The sequence below is a fragment of the Triturus cristatus genome, chromosome 4_1, assembly GCF_964204655.1.
Source record: "Triturus cristatus chromosome 4_1, aTriCri1.1, whole genome shotgun sequence".
In the NCBI taxonomy this organism is placed as follows: Eukaryota; Metazoa; Chordata; class Amphibia; order Caudata; family Salamandridae; genus Triturus; species Triturus cristatus.
The window spans coordinates 1,158,594,815-1,158,607,856 of record NC_140585.1 but is presented as its reverse complement, the minus strand read 5'-3'; the positions used below and the strand labels follow the sequence as shown (position 1 = coordinate 1,158,607,856).

The 13,042-nt window shown below is 43.4% G+C and overlaps 1 protein-coding gene across 2 annotated transcripts in view; it reads right to left on the bottom strand.

Annotated features, from left to right (window-relative positions):
* Positions 1-265: 265 nt before the first annotated feature.
* LOC146856246 (very-long-chain enoyl-CoA reductase) overlaps positions 266-13,042 on the bottom strand; it is a 246,298-nt gene continuing 233,521 nt past the window's right edge. For both annotated transcript variants that reach the window (XM_085654315.1, XM_085654314.1), the window contains 3 exons: positions 12,142-12,230; positions 5,843-5,888; positions 266-5,726 (listed from right to left, as the gene is read on the bottom strand). In XM_085654315.1, the coding sequence (XP_085510441.1) occupies positions 5,599-5,726; positions 5,843-5,888; positions 12,142-12,230 (263 nt within the window). In that variant the 3' untranslated portion in view covers positions 266-5,598. The remainder of the gene's footprint in view (positions 5,727-5,842; positions 5,889-12,141; positions 12,231-13,042) is intronic.

The following is a 13,042-nucleotide window of genomic DNA, read 5'->3' as shown; positions in this document are numbered from 1 at the left end:
CAGTCATTATTCTGTGGGTAAGGAGATGTGTTGTAATTTCCATCCTTCCTCTTCCCTTGGTATCTCCCGTCCGCCCCTCCTCTTTCCCCCAGTTAGTATGCCCGGGAGCTCACCTTAGAATGTTGACGATGTATTCGCCTGTTGTAGAGCGGATGACTAGGAATAAAGGACAGTTCTTACCTTTTGCTCTTGTATGTGTCTTTTGAGTAACTTACAACACACACACATGAAGTTTTACAGATAAAAATATACAGCACGCAAAGTATATGTGGACATGCCATAACCTCAGTGTATTGATTTGTTTGATCGTATTAAATATGTTTCCACCACACACTTCAGAATTCCCCAAAAATGTGCTTCATTTGCGATTTCCATATTTTGAAATATCTGCACAGTTCATTTACAGACATTTAAAATTTGTTTTGTGCTAGAAAAAAAAATAACATTGTACAGTACACCCAGAGTAGCCAGCATGACCGTCACATAAATCTACTCATTTTGAAGTTAGAGAAAGAAAAGTAAACACCAAGCTCCCTGAAAGACAGAGCCTGACGTTTGAGCTCTGTCTTTGAATGAACAGCAAACGTGACAAAATCTGAACAAGATTTAAAGGCCTGTTTACAGAAATTCAGAACACAGTAAATAGGGCAGGGGAAGGGACGAACTCAAGCTGGACTGCCTAAAACAAATAAAGGCAGAAAATAGAAAGTAAGCAAATGTGAGTTACAAACCACAAAGCCAAATGGTAAGCAATGGGCTTAATGCATTCCCAGGGAAGCTATCCAAATGACCCCAAGATGTTGTTGGCAAACCAGACAGCTGCACTGTTTGGCAGACTTCAATCTAAAAACGGAACATGAAAATTGATTGTTCTTCACAGGTAAAGTCACTATGAAGTGAAAAACATCAAGAGAATAAAAAACAAATTGCTATCAATTATTTTCCAGTCGTATATGTTTATGAGTAAAGAGCCAAAAGCTCCAGGATTCTACTTGACTGGAACTAGAAAAAAAAACCTCAGACAGCAGCTGTCCGTAAATGGTACTGTGGGACAGAAGAGGTGCTGTAACAGTTAAGGGACAGTGTTTCACTTGCAGCATCGCAAATCCAGTGCTTACTGAACTTCATCTACCTCATCAGTTAAAAAGGATGCAAGGAGGTAAACAACCACCAACTAGTTTTCAAAGGAAAAATCAAATTAATTCATAAATTAAAGCCGTTGAACAAGCTCCAAAATGATTGTTGAAAAACAGACTATAAAAGTGCCTTAGTTTCCTCCCAGGTGGGACATATTCAGTGTTTAGGACTACCAAAGAGGGTTCCATGATGGATATGCTACTTTATTTTTGATGGATACTTCTGCCTGCAGATTCCTCACCTCTTCAATACTTTTCCAGGCGCCACACTGGTCTGGAAAAACGTGTTCGATTGCTCTCCCCTGACGGTAGCGGGAGCCAGCTTTGTATCAATGCCACAGGCATCATAAAGCACCTACACTGTCGAAACAACTCCAGGTCCTTTTTTTCCACGCCTTAAATGCAATCTGGAGCATTCCTTCAGAGACTTCTTCTGTCACATTCTTTCAACTGCAACAATAACTGTCACCCCAAAATCAGGGCCAGGTTCAAGCCATGTAGGTACCGTGGTATTAAGGGGTCAGTCACCCAATTCCCTTGACTTTTGCTTCTAGTATATTTTTCTGGGTCATGACTCTCATTCATGCAGGCCATGCCAAAGTATGCATCAAAGGCCATTAAAGAGAAGGTAGCCAAAATCTTTATGCAAGAATGACAGGCGTGGCAGATGCAAATCACAGCCTCTTTCACCATCAAGGCCACAGAAGTCATCAACTTCCAGGTCTTTCCGCCATAAACACAATAAAAAGAGGAGTCATAGAAGGAAGAAAAAGAGGTGTGACACCAAGGAGTTCTCATCTCCCCTCAGGATCCTCCGGAACAGGTGCCACCACCTCAACCCCCAGTGACAATCCCAATATGAGTTCAGCCCCATACATACTTGAACACCATGTTCGAGGTTTTCAGACAGGCTATAAACCTTTTTGGAGCGCTTTTGGTCCCCATGGGTCATCCTGGGTTGTCCCGCAGACTACCATTAGTGGGTCTTCTCACAATGTCAGTTGATGCCTTTGATACTGCTTTGGTTTTCCGTTGTTGTTACCGACTCCACCCAAGGTCCTCCACCCGAATTCCCAGACTTTACACCTTCATGCTTGGACAGCAAAGGGGAAACTACATGACCTTCCAGTTGCTTGATGATGTGGTGGGTGAAATCTTATCTGCTCGTACACCACATAGTTTAGTCTGGGAGATGGCACAGGTTTGTCGCTTCATGAGCAGGTCACCATCTGACCCCCTTGTAAGAACAACAGCCTAGTACTCTCAAGTTCACACTTTCATTGGCCCAGGAAGGATGCGCCTTAAGTATGGTGAAGAGGTAGGTGGCAGCCTTGTCGGGTTTCCTTTGTCTCACGGACCAACCATATCTTTTCAAGTTCCTCATTTTGGTAAAGTTATTGAAAGGTCTGACCAACATATATCTCTGCTTCTATTCATTATGCCTCAATGGTACTTAAATGTTGTCACAATTTGAGCCCCTACACAGTTGTTCCCTAAATCTCTTGACTATTAATACAGTTTTTCTTGCTGCTACAGGCTCATACCGTTGTGTTAGTGAGTTGCAAGCACTGAGTGTTCGGCCTACTTGTACTTCATTTGGTCACATTCCCTCTCCCATGACCTCATCCCATAAACGAGAAGGCGAGATTGCATAGGCTGGATCCGAAGAGACCGGTGTGTTTTATCTTGACCACACAAGGGATTCCGTGTCGACGACTATCTCTTCTTTTATGTGGGCAACAGGAAGAGTAAAGTGGCACAAAAAAGGACCTTATACAGCTGGATTATCTTTTGTAGAGTTATGGGTGAAGTTTTGCTGGACCAGTCTGATGTCGTGAGGAGTATTCAAGAGGTGAGGAATCGGCAGGCAGATACAGTATCCACCAAAAACATTGTTTAACAAACTTTTTCATTAGTGCAGCCTCTAGCAGCAATTTAAATCACGTGTGGACAAATTCAACAATTGTTGCAGAGGAAGAGGACAACAATTTGTGTGAGGAAAAAATGCTAGAGGGGACACTTAAAGAGCTGGTCGTCCCATTATACCAGAAAAGCTGTAATCTCAGTTAATGCTCTCCTAGTGTGTTTCAGAAGTTGTTCAGATACAGAACATTTATTTCACTCAATCATCAAATGTAAGATCAGTAGGAGAGAACACCAAGAAGACAGCTTAAATTAAGAAATGTATTAAAGACCAAGCTTTACGAAGCAATGGGTGCAGCTTGTAAAAACATACTGTATGCAGAGAGGTGTACCACAACACCCATGTTTCATAATCAAAACAAATCGCCAGGGAAAATAATGCATACTGCAGTTATGCATCAGATTTCAGAGCAGTCAGACTTTGCTAGCGTCGCCATCATCCAAGAAGGGACCCCAAAACGTGATTTGGCCCATCTGTACAGAATAGGTCATGCCATTAGCAACCAGAGAAGACCCCCAACGTGATCGGGCTCTTTTCTGCAGGCTTTCACAGTGCCCTCGCCAACAGAGCATAGATATCCAAAGGTGACCTTGCTCATATCCATAGTAAAGAATTAAATGTGGATGGTAAAAGAAATCTACTGCGTAACTCTTCCTGTTTACCATCACTAGAGATCCTTACACAGACCGGCAAAGAGAAGACTTAATTCTTGCCAAACAGCCATTCCCAGCCACAAAACCACAAATAAACACAGGGCACGTATTAAAAATAAAAGGAAACTTATTGTATAATCACTACATCTACGTGTGGACTGGGCAAATTAATCAGTGGCTCGCTTAAGTCATTTCCCCAGGCTAAAGGGCAAGTTGACACTGGGTTAATCTTTCCTCGAGGCTTTGCTACTTTCTACAACCCTTGTTTTAAAGAGAATCTGTGAAACTACGATGAAACCGGCTCTCTCAAGTTTTATATTCAGAAAGGGCTCGACCTTAACTTCTGACCACAAATGTTCACTCCCCAACTTTGCTCCGCCCAGTACTTCACCCCAGTTAACAGGCCAGGACTTGTCTGCACCCACAGTCGAAAGCTCATCCTTTAATCGATCGTTTACTTGAGAGCTTCGCCTGTCCATTTTACACGTTAATGCATGAGCCACCAGATGTCCAGATCACAGATGGTGCTGTCCAATGACGTCACCACTCGCCTGACCGACTCCACGTTCTTTTTCAAATCAAACTATTTGAATTTCTAACTTTTCCTTGAAAATAACCGGTTTGAAAATAAAATTTGCTTTCAGTCTTTCTAGTCTTTTATACTTTTCCCACCGTTCCCATCTTTCACTTTGCTGATACTTTCACCTTCTTTCTGTCCTCCCTTTCCAAAAGCCTCGATATTTACAGGAGTTCCTGCTCCTACGTGCTTCTTTGCCGTCTGTCTGTGTTTTTCCGGCAAGCCCTTCCCTTTAACATCTGACAGAGTACCTCCCTCTGCTAATTCATCCAGGGTCCGAGTTTCGTTTCACCTTTTTTTTCTCTGTCCTTCCCGGGAGGTTCTTGGTGGAATATACTATCAAAGCTACTGTGCCTTACAATAATTTTCCGAACTTTGTTTCCTGAACAGAACTTTCAAGTTAAAAAGGTATTTCTTACAATTTAATTTTGCAAAGCCATGCACCGAGGAATGCCTTGTCACTAGGCTGCTGCCATTATAAGGCTTTACCGGAGGCATCTCCAGTAAAAATTTAATTCAACATAGAAATCGAGAAATTAAACATTTTCTAAAGACACTCCGTTACCTAGCCCTGCCTGACCATTGCAGCAATACTTCCACAGTAGTCTGCTCTAGGGGAACGCCAGAAAATGCCCATTCTTGAGTAGGAAATATGATTTAACACTCACCAGAAAGGGATTTCACCAGATTCTTAACTTCAGAACAGCTGGCAGCCCAATACCCGAGAGTGAGAGAGGGGTGTATTATTTTAAGAGTATGAAATACACAAAAGATATGTTTGCACACTGCCATCAAGCACTCTGTTAAAAAGAACATAAAGTGATCTCGATTCCTCAGCATGAATGTATTTCATGATTATTTTCCTGGTGTTACAATTTGACAACCTACTGAATTATTTCACACATTGATTTCCCCCAGTCACAATGCTAGCTGTATATTTGCCTAGGGTCAACATCAAAGTGAAACGATTGCTCTGAATGTATGAAATGTGAGCGCCATGTTTTAGGCATGCTATGGTGGTTTGAGGTGGGCAGGGTGTACATGGGAGCGGAAAGAATGTGATTCTAGAGTTCGACAATTTGAGATTGAGAGTTCTGCTTGTAAGAGGGGCACTAAAGGCAAGTTGCTGAACATCTTCCGCTTCGAGGACGACGATCTACACAGCTCACATTTTAGTGCCTGGATTTCACAGTTTTGGCAGCAGGGCTCAGTGTCCACAAATCCCTTCTCTGCCAAGCATTCTTTAGCAGTAGCTGGCTATGCTGGGCTGAAACAGAAAATCAGCAGCCTCTCTGAACAGTAGCCACTTTACAACAGGAATGGGACGATGGGAGAGCGAAGAGGCGGGTAGTCACGGAACTCCTTAAGGTAGCTGCGGTGCTTTCCTTTTGCCCAGATCGTCATTTGGATGAAACCAACCAGAGTAAACAAGGCAACTGCAAAGAGAAAAACAAACTAGAACGTTAAGTAAACACAATTAATGAAATACCAAAAAAAGTCCCAATTATAGAAACAGGAGAAGTCACACAGGAGTAACTCATAGCAAACTTACCTGGCAGACACTGAGTCATGATGGAGAAACCAATCCAGGAGCCCACCTAGCAAACACAAGAAAATATTAGCAGAAGGCAGAAGTTCCCAATTAAACGATAACCCAACCCACTCCACACACATTCTTTGGTCTTCAATTAAACTATACCCCATTTGCTCCATGGCACGAGCCCAGCACAAATATAGCACATTCCTTGACATGCAAGGCACTGAACTTAAACCGTACTCCCTCTGCTACACCAGTCAGCAGTATGATCCACAATTCCACATGCCTCATTGCCCGGCACGATATCCACTTCTTCCTCTGATCAGCTTGAGGCCAATGATTACCTCCCACCCTCCCCCCTCTCACTCCCTGCGCCGCCTGGTCACAGAACAATGACGCCCTATTCATTCTTGCACATGGCCCCAGTACAACAATGCTCTCCTTATCCTCTGCTGGGCTCCAGGTGTAATATTTGCCATATTAGATTCTTGTGTAAAGGGGTGTGGATTTCCTATTGCCCCCACGCCCAGGACACATTGTTTGGGGTCAAGGACAAGGACAACAGGATGTTATGTTTATTTTGTACACTGGAGAAGTAGACACAACCCCTTGCAGCATAAAACATTTGCTTGCTAGGTTAGAATAGAACAATATGGAACTGTGAAAGAGAATCGACAGCACCCAGGTAAGATTTGCATCCATATCAAATGTTAATATAGGATTCATTAATGCAGATGCTTTACTATTAGCGTGAGTACTCTAGAGTAATGCAGTGAGCTATGAGGCCAGAATGCATTACTGACAGTGGTTACAATATAACATGTTTGCAAAAAGTAACAATTCTAGGCTACTTTTAACGCTCCCTGATTATACGCAAATACAAGCAGAAGCATGAAGCAGTATTGGTGGTTTCATGCTTTCAAAATAAAACGTACACAAAAAATGTGAAACTTGAAAAGGAATGCAAACATTTTTGGGCAACTGTGAATAGCATTTCTAAGAGGTGTCCTATAAGTGTTTGGTCTATGCCGATTTCACTTAATAATAAAAAAAGACGAAGAACAGAATCACTGTAAAACTAAACAAATTAAGGGATCTGCTTCTTAAAGTCATTAAAGTGCTTCTGCAGGTATATGCCCTTGCAATGATGTAAATAAACAACTTTCAAGAATTCACAAGCGTATGCATAAGTAGGTCTTAGAGTTTAATCCAAACAATGCAAAGATTTCTGAATTTCATTTTCACATGAGGAAATATACAAACATATAACTGCTCATGCACAAGACTGTTCTACAATTGCAAATTCACGGTCCCTACCCCCTCTTTTTCCCCACTTTGGAAGGAATATTTTACTTACCTTGTAAGCATTTGGTGTTCAGCTCCGACGTTTGCAAGTTGCTTTTCTTAGAAGAAGTCTTTCGAGTCACAAGATGGGCTCCATACTAGGTTGTTTTTCATAGAGTAGGTAAAGAATTAGCATAGCATGTTGCACTATGAACATTGCACAGTTGTTCATTAGTTAAAATTAGAAGAGATCTCTAGTCAACACAAGCTTCAGGTAGGAAGATCAATGCATATGAACCTACAGCTCTACACACTACAAACAGATGCTTACAGGGTAAGTAACATTTTCTGTTTGTAGCATGTGTGTAGATGCACATGCTCTTCAGAGACATATGTAATACCCTCCTCCAAGCAGCAGCTGGTATGTAACGGATGCTTGAAACACAGTCCTCAAGACTGTCTGGCCATATTTAAGATAATATTGCTATCTAATTTATCCTCCAAAATACTCGGTACATGGTCTCCCCATAGTTCTTTAAGGAACTAAAAGCAGAGACTAGACTCCTCCTCTGGAATGGAAAGCCACAGTACACCCCCTTCAACAAACTAACAACGGGGGAGAGGTATATGATGGAGGAATTGCATTACTGGATATACACAAACTAATGATTGGGATGTAATGGCCGGAAGGAAGGCCACCTTCAAGGAAAGGAACTGAAGGGGCATGAGGGTAAAAACTTAAAGGATAGCTCTCTTAATCCTTTTGAGGACAATGTTAATGTTGAACACGGGTGCAAAAGGAATTCTGGGAGGATTGACCCTATTAAGTCCCTCCATGAACACTTCAACTATCGAAATCATAAATGGGGATGAATGTTCCTTGATTTTCATGTAAGCTGCAACGTCAGCGAAGTGTAGGCGAGTTCGGATTTCTGCAGATGTAAAAGATAGCAGAAAAAGTCCTAGACTTTAGGTTTTAAGAGAGCCAGGTGTTTGGATATACAGTAGTGGACGTTTTTCCACTTTGCGGCGTAACAGTCCCTTGTGTAGTGGACCCAAGTGCTTCTTGCAAATGGGTCATACATTCTTGGGGGAGGTTTAAGTAACCCCATTCTAAGCCCTCAGGTGCCACATTGATAGGTGGAGCTGACTGAGTTCTGGGTAACTGATCTTGCCTTGTCTCGGTTTGAGATGTTTGTGCCTTAGTGGCAGCTTCTCAAGGAGGCTGACAAAAGTCTCCATAAGCATGGAGTACCAGGGTTGCTGGGCCCATGTGGAAGCAACCAGAATGAGTGTTAGGTGCATTTGTCTCATCTTCCTCACCATGCATGAAAGGAGTGAGCGAAGAGGAAAAGCGTAGTCAAAGAGCTCTAGTACATGGGCACTGCACTATGGACCCAGATCCATCATGTACTGTCCATGGAGATGGGACTTAGTGGCACTTATGGTGAATACCAAGGTTTGGGGCAAGGAAAGCGCTGCTTGAGTGTGGGCTAGGCAGAGCTGCCTCCTGCCACTCTTGAGAAGTCAATCATCGAGGTAGGGGAAATGCGAGTGCCCCTTTCGGGGGTGGGTGGAGACCATTACTAGGTTTTTCTTGAACACCGTTGGGACCGTAGTGACCCCAAAAGGAAGTACTTTGTTTTGGTAATGATGGCATCTTACCACAAAATGAAGGTACCAGCGGAGGGCAGAGTGGACGGGTGTGTGAAAACATGAGTCCTTAATGTCAAGCACTGTCGTGTAATAACCATGTAGGAGCACAGGGAGGATAGTCAAATGGCAATATTCAGACAGAATGTATTTGTTGAGAGGCCTGACATCTAAGATAGGCATGATGAAGCCTTTTAGGGATGAGAACGTACAAAGACTAGATGCTTTGTCCCTACTGATGTGGAGGCTATTATGTCTTTCTGGAGAAGAGCATGTACCCATTCCTCAAGAAGGCAGAGTTGGTCTCTGCTGAGGGCATGTGATTGGGTGGGGAGAGGACAATGAGGCGTGTCACTGTTTGGAGGTGGAAGCTCCTTTCGTTTAGCCACTTCTGCCCTAACCTCAGTTATTATCCCAGTGCATGCCATGGTGTAAACCCTGCCCACTTGTTGGTGGAAAGTTTGCTGCCATCTCAGGTAGGACTACGGCTGGTCTTGTGAAGAAGCCTTCAGTCCTCTGCTGGTTGTCACTTGCGAAAGGAGTCTTATAGCTAGAGTTTTCTGGGGCACCTATAGAATTCACAATATCAGTGTCCTTTATTTTTTCCTCCATCTAGTTAAACTGAGGGCTGACAAGATGCTCTCTATAAAAAGGGACATTGAGGAGATGCTGCTGGGCTTTAGGTTTGAACCTGTAGATATGAAGCCACGCATGACAACTCAGAAGAATGCTAGTGTTAATGCCTGTATATGATGTGTCCACAGCGTAAAGCGCACAATGAATTTTGGTGTTCGAGATGATCTTGCCCTTGAGCACCATCCCCTTCACCCTCTTCCTGTACTTCTCTGAACAATGTTTTACTAACTCCTCATACTGGGACCATTCTTAATGGGAGAGGAGCCCGACAGAATGCATGGATGCCCCCAGATGCTACCCACTTGCCCGCTGTGCTGACTTTCTTGCTCTCCTTTGAGGAAACATCAGTCTGATAGTCATAATTAGGCCCTGGGTCGAAGGCCTGGTCGTTCGGGTCAATGGGTTCATAAGAACTGCCTAGTTATGAAAAGGTACACTGGTGCCCCTCTAGTGACTCAAATGAAGGCGGAGGATTGAGTGAGGTGGTAAAGAAGGTGGAGTTAGTGGTAGAGGCAGGGCAGGCAGAAGTGGACATAGTGTACAGGACTAGTGCCTTTGTGTTTCATCTGTGCCAGTTATGAAGGGGCCTCAGAAGATTATTCTCCTTCAAAAGTGAGCCTTGTCTAGTGAGGCAATATCTCTGATGGCTTTGGTGGAGGTGGCTTCGCTGAGATCTTTCCGATGACGGGTGGATAAAGAGAAGTTATTGCCTGGAGTCTAGCTTCTCCTGATGTCCCTGTAAGATTGGCAAATCCTACTCCTTGGATCCGGCTATCAAAGAAGCTTTTGGGGACGACAGGGCATTCGGCATTGACTGAGTTTTCAGCGCTGGCTTTGGTGGTTCTTTCGGTATTTGCTGTGTGTAGGAGCACAAATGCTTGGCACCCTTGGAACTGTAGGGCTCAACACCCCTGGGCGGAGCCTTGGTTGACTTTAAAACCTTTTTTGGTGCTGACCGTTGCTGGCATAAGCCTCGGAGAGGGCAGTCTTTTACCTCTGTGCTACATGCAAGCTCCCTTGGGAGCATGTTCAGCCTCTGCATGGGACTTTTTCTATGTCCATGGTTTGGTGGTGTTAGTCTAGGAGCCAGGCGAACTACTTACACTCTGGGCATGGTCGTTGTTCCAGGCTTGGCATAGGCTTGATGTTCTTCTCGTCCTGGTGCTCTCATGTGTTTGTCTTGGTCTCTGGGCTGGATTGGCAGGATTCTGGATGGGCTGGTCTCCTAGCCTTCTTTGGCGCCAAAAGGTTCTTCTTCAAAGATGTTCAGGGTTTCTGGATATGTCGGTTCGTGCATCTTGTGGCATGCTCAGCACCTTTCCTTTTGGTAACTAAAGAGTTTTCTGCAAGCTGAAGGTGAGGTAGAACTCACAAGAGGTGTCACTGTGGTTGGGAGAAAGGAACAGAGCAGACATCGCGATAGTGAGACTACAGGTATTAAGAGTTGGTTCAAGTACAAGGTTGAAAGGGTGTCTATTCCATCTCTACCTGCCAGCACCCAAAGGACGAGGGGGAGGGGAGGGCACCCAGTGCTTTGAATATTTGTTGGTGCTCCTCTGAAGGTGCCTGGTAGTGAAGCAGGACTTAAAATGAGCAGGGCGCAGACTGGGATTCTGATGCGTCGGTGTCGAAATCAATCAGTGTGGATCCGAAAACGTGTTGAAAACATGATGAACTCTGAGCCCTTTCGGTACACATTCAAACCAGGTGGCAGACAAAAACCACAACCTAACATGGAATTGGTGCCCATTCGCATTGTCAATGGAAGAGGTGCACCACATCTCCTAACTCGATCAAGTTCTTCAAAGAAAAATAACTGGTAAACGCCCAAGCCCAAACTCTAAATAGCAGGTGTATGCCGATCATATGTATCTGCAGCCACACAAGCTTTGAATATATTACTCCTGCCTTTGTCAGGCATACATTTTCAACGTATTCCAGTGTGAGGAGGGATAGAGGAGTAGTTAGTGAATACCCTGAACACATACGTTTGTAAGTGTGCAAAGAGTCAGAGGACATTCCAGTCCTGTAACTACCAATTCCTGACAACTTCCGTACCTGTTTCTAGATTTGCAGAAAGATAGCAAAATTGATAAGTGGAGACTTTTTATAATCCAAATCTCGATATAATATGAGTCCTGCCATAATCAGAGAAGATATTATAAGAGGGGAGTTATAATGAGAAGGCTAATAAAATGTGTCAGTTCACTGCATGACATCAAAAGGGATATATTTTTTTTATTTTAGAACTAATAGATTTCAGAAGAATTTTGCCCCTTGGACAAATAAATATTTTTATACAATTTCACACAGCTGCGTATGAGGCTGGGCTCTAAACTCAAATTGCACAACAGCGCCAGTTTTCGGCTTTCTCCTGACACCCACTACGACCATAATACAGTCTTCTCGTACTGCCTTGCCCATCAAACACCGGCTCCTTTCCTAGACATTCACAATAACGCTCCAGCTTTTCCTCAGATCACGTGATTAGCTGAAACCTCACTGTGTCACTAAAATTGGAAGGAGCATACGGATACACTGCAATAACTGCACCGTAAAGAGATTGCATGCACAGGATACAATAATGCCAATGGCTTATCCCTAACCACATACATAAAACTAATACTCTCCTCAAAAGTTGAATTTATGACACCTAATATGAGGTTAAAACATTTTACAAAGGTGCAGGAAACCAGAGTAGAGGACGGTTGAATAAAAATACATAGAATGTGTTGTCGTACCTCGTATGTGTAATTCGGACAAGAAACGAGCAAGAAGAGCCAGGTAAAGGGGTTCTTGGTGGGGAACGGAATCTTCCTTGTCTTGGAACCTGAGTGGAGAATGAGCAGTCAGTCATAGGCATGCAGGGACTGCAGTTACCAACATCACTTCAGAGATCTGTTGCTCTCCATCGAGGTTTGCATTATACAAGAACCACTCCAAACATACATAAACATACAAGACCCAAAGATGCCCGGAAACCTTAACTCCAAGATTATATATCTGCGTGTCAAGTGTTCTCACTTGAAGCAACTTCAACTTAAAAATAAATCACATAAGAGGATAAACCTACATTTTCACGTATTTAAATGGTTTCGAAGGATTACCATACCCATGTATTTGCATACTTTACATAATTTTAAGTATGACCAAACATTTTACAGTAAGACAGCCCATCCCTCTATTGGGCAAAGCTACTACCACTTACTGTTAGTACTGAATTGCTGACCAAAATCTCAACATCTTTTCTACTATCAGAAAAATATTAGTAAGATCCTGTTCAGCACTTGACACTAAGTGGTAGCAAAGGCAAGCAATCATAGGTTTCTCAGGTAGGTAGTGTGGGCGTGCATCAAGATCAGAAGTCATCACCCAGCAGCATAGCGCAGTACCTCTTGCCCTTTGCCATATTCATTGCACCCCTCCCATCAACCAAGTTTCCTACACTATGACCCTAGCCCCCTTCCTTGCTCACAATGCTCTCCAAACATGGACTCAACTTCCCTATTCCCAGCCGACTGGCCACCATCAACATGGATTGACCACAACGCTCACCGAGCATGGACTCAACTGCCTAACACTTGGTTGAAATGGCAATAATAGTATGCTCAACTGCAACTATGTTTTACCTATTTGAGGTCT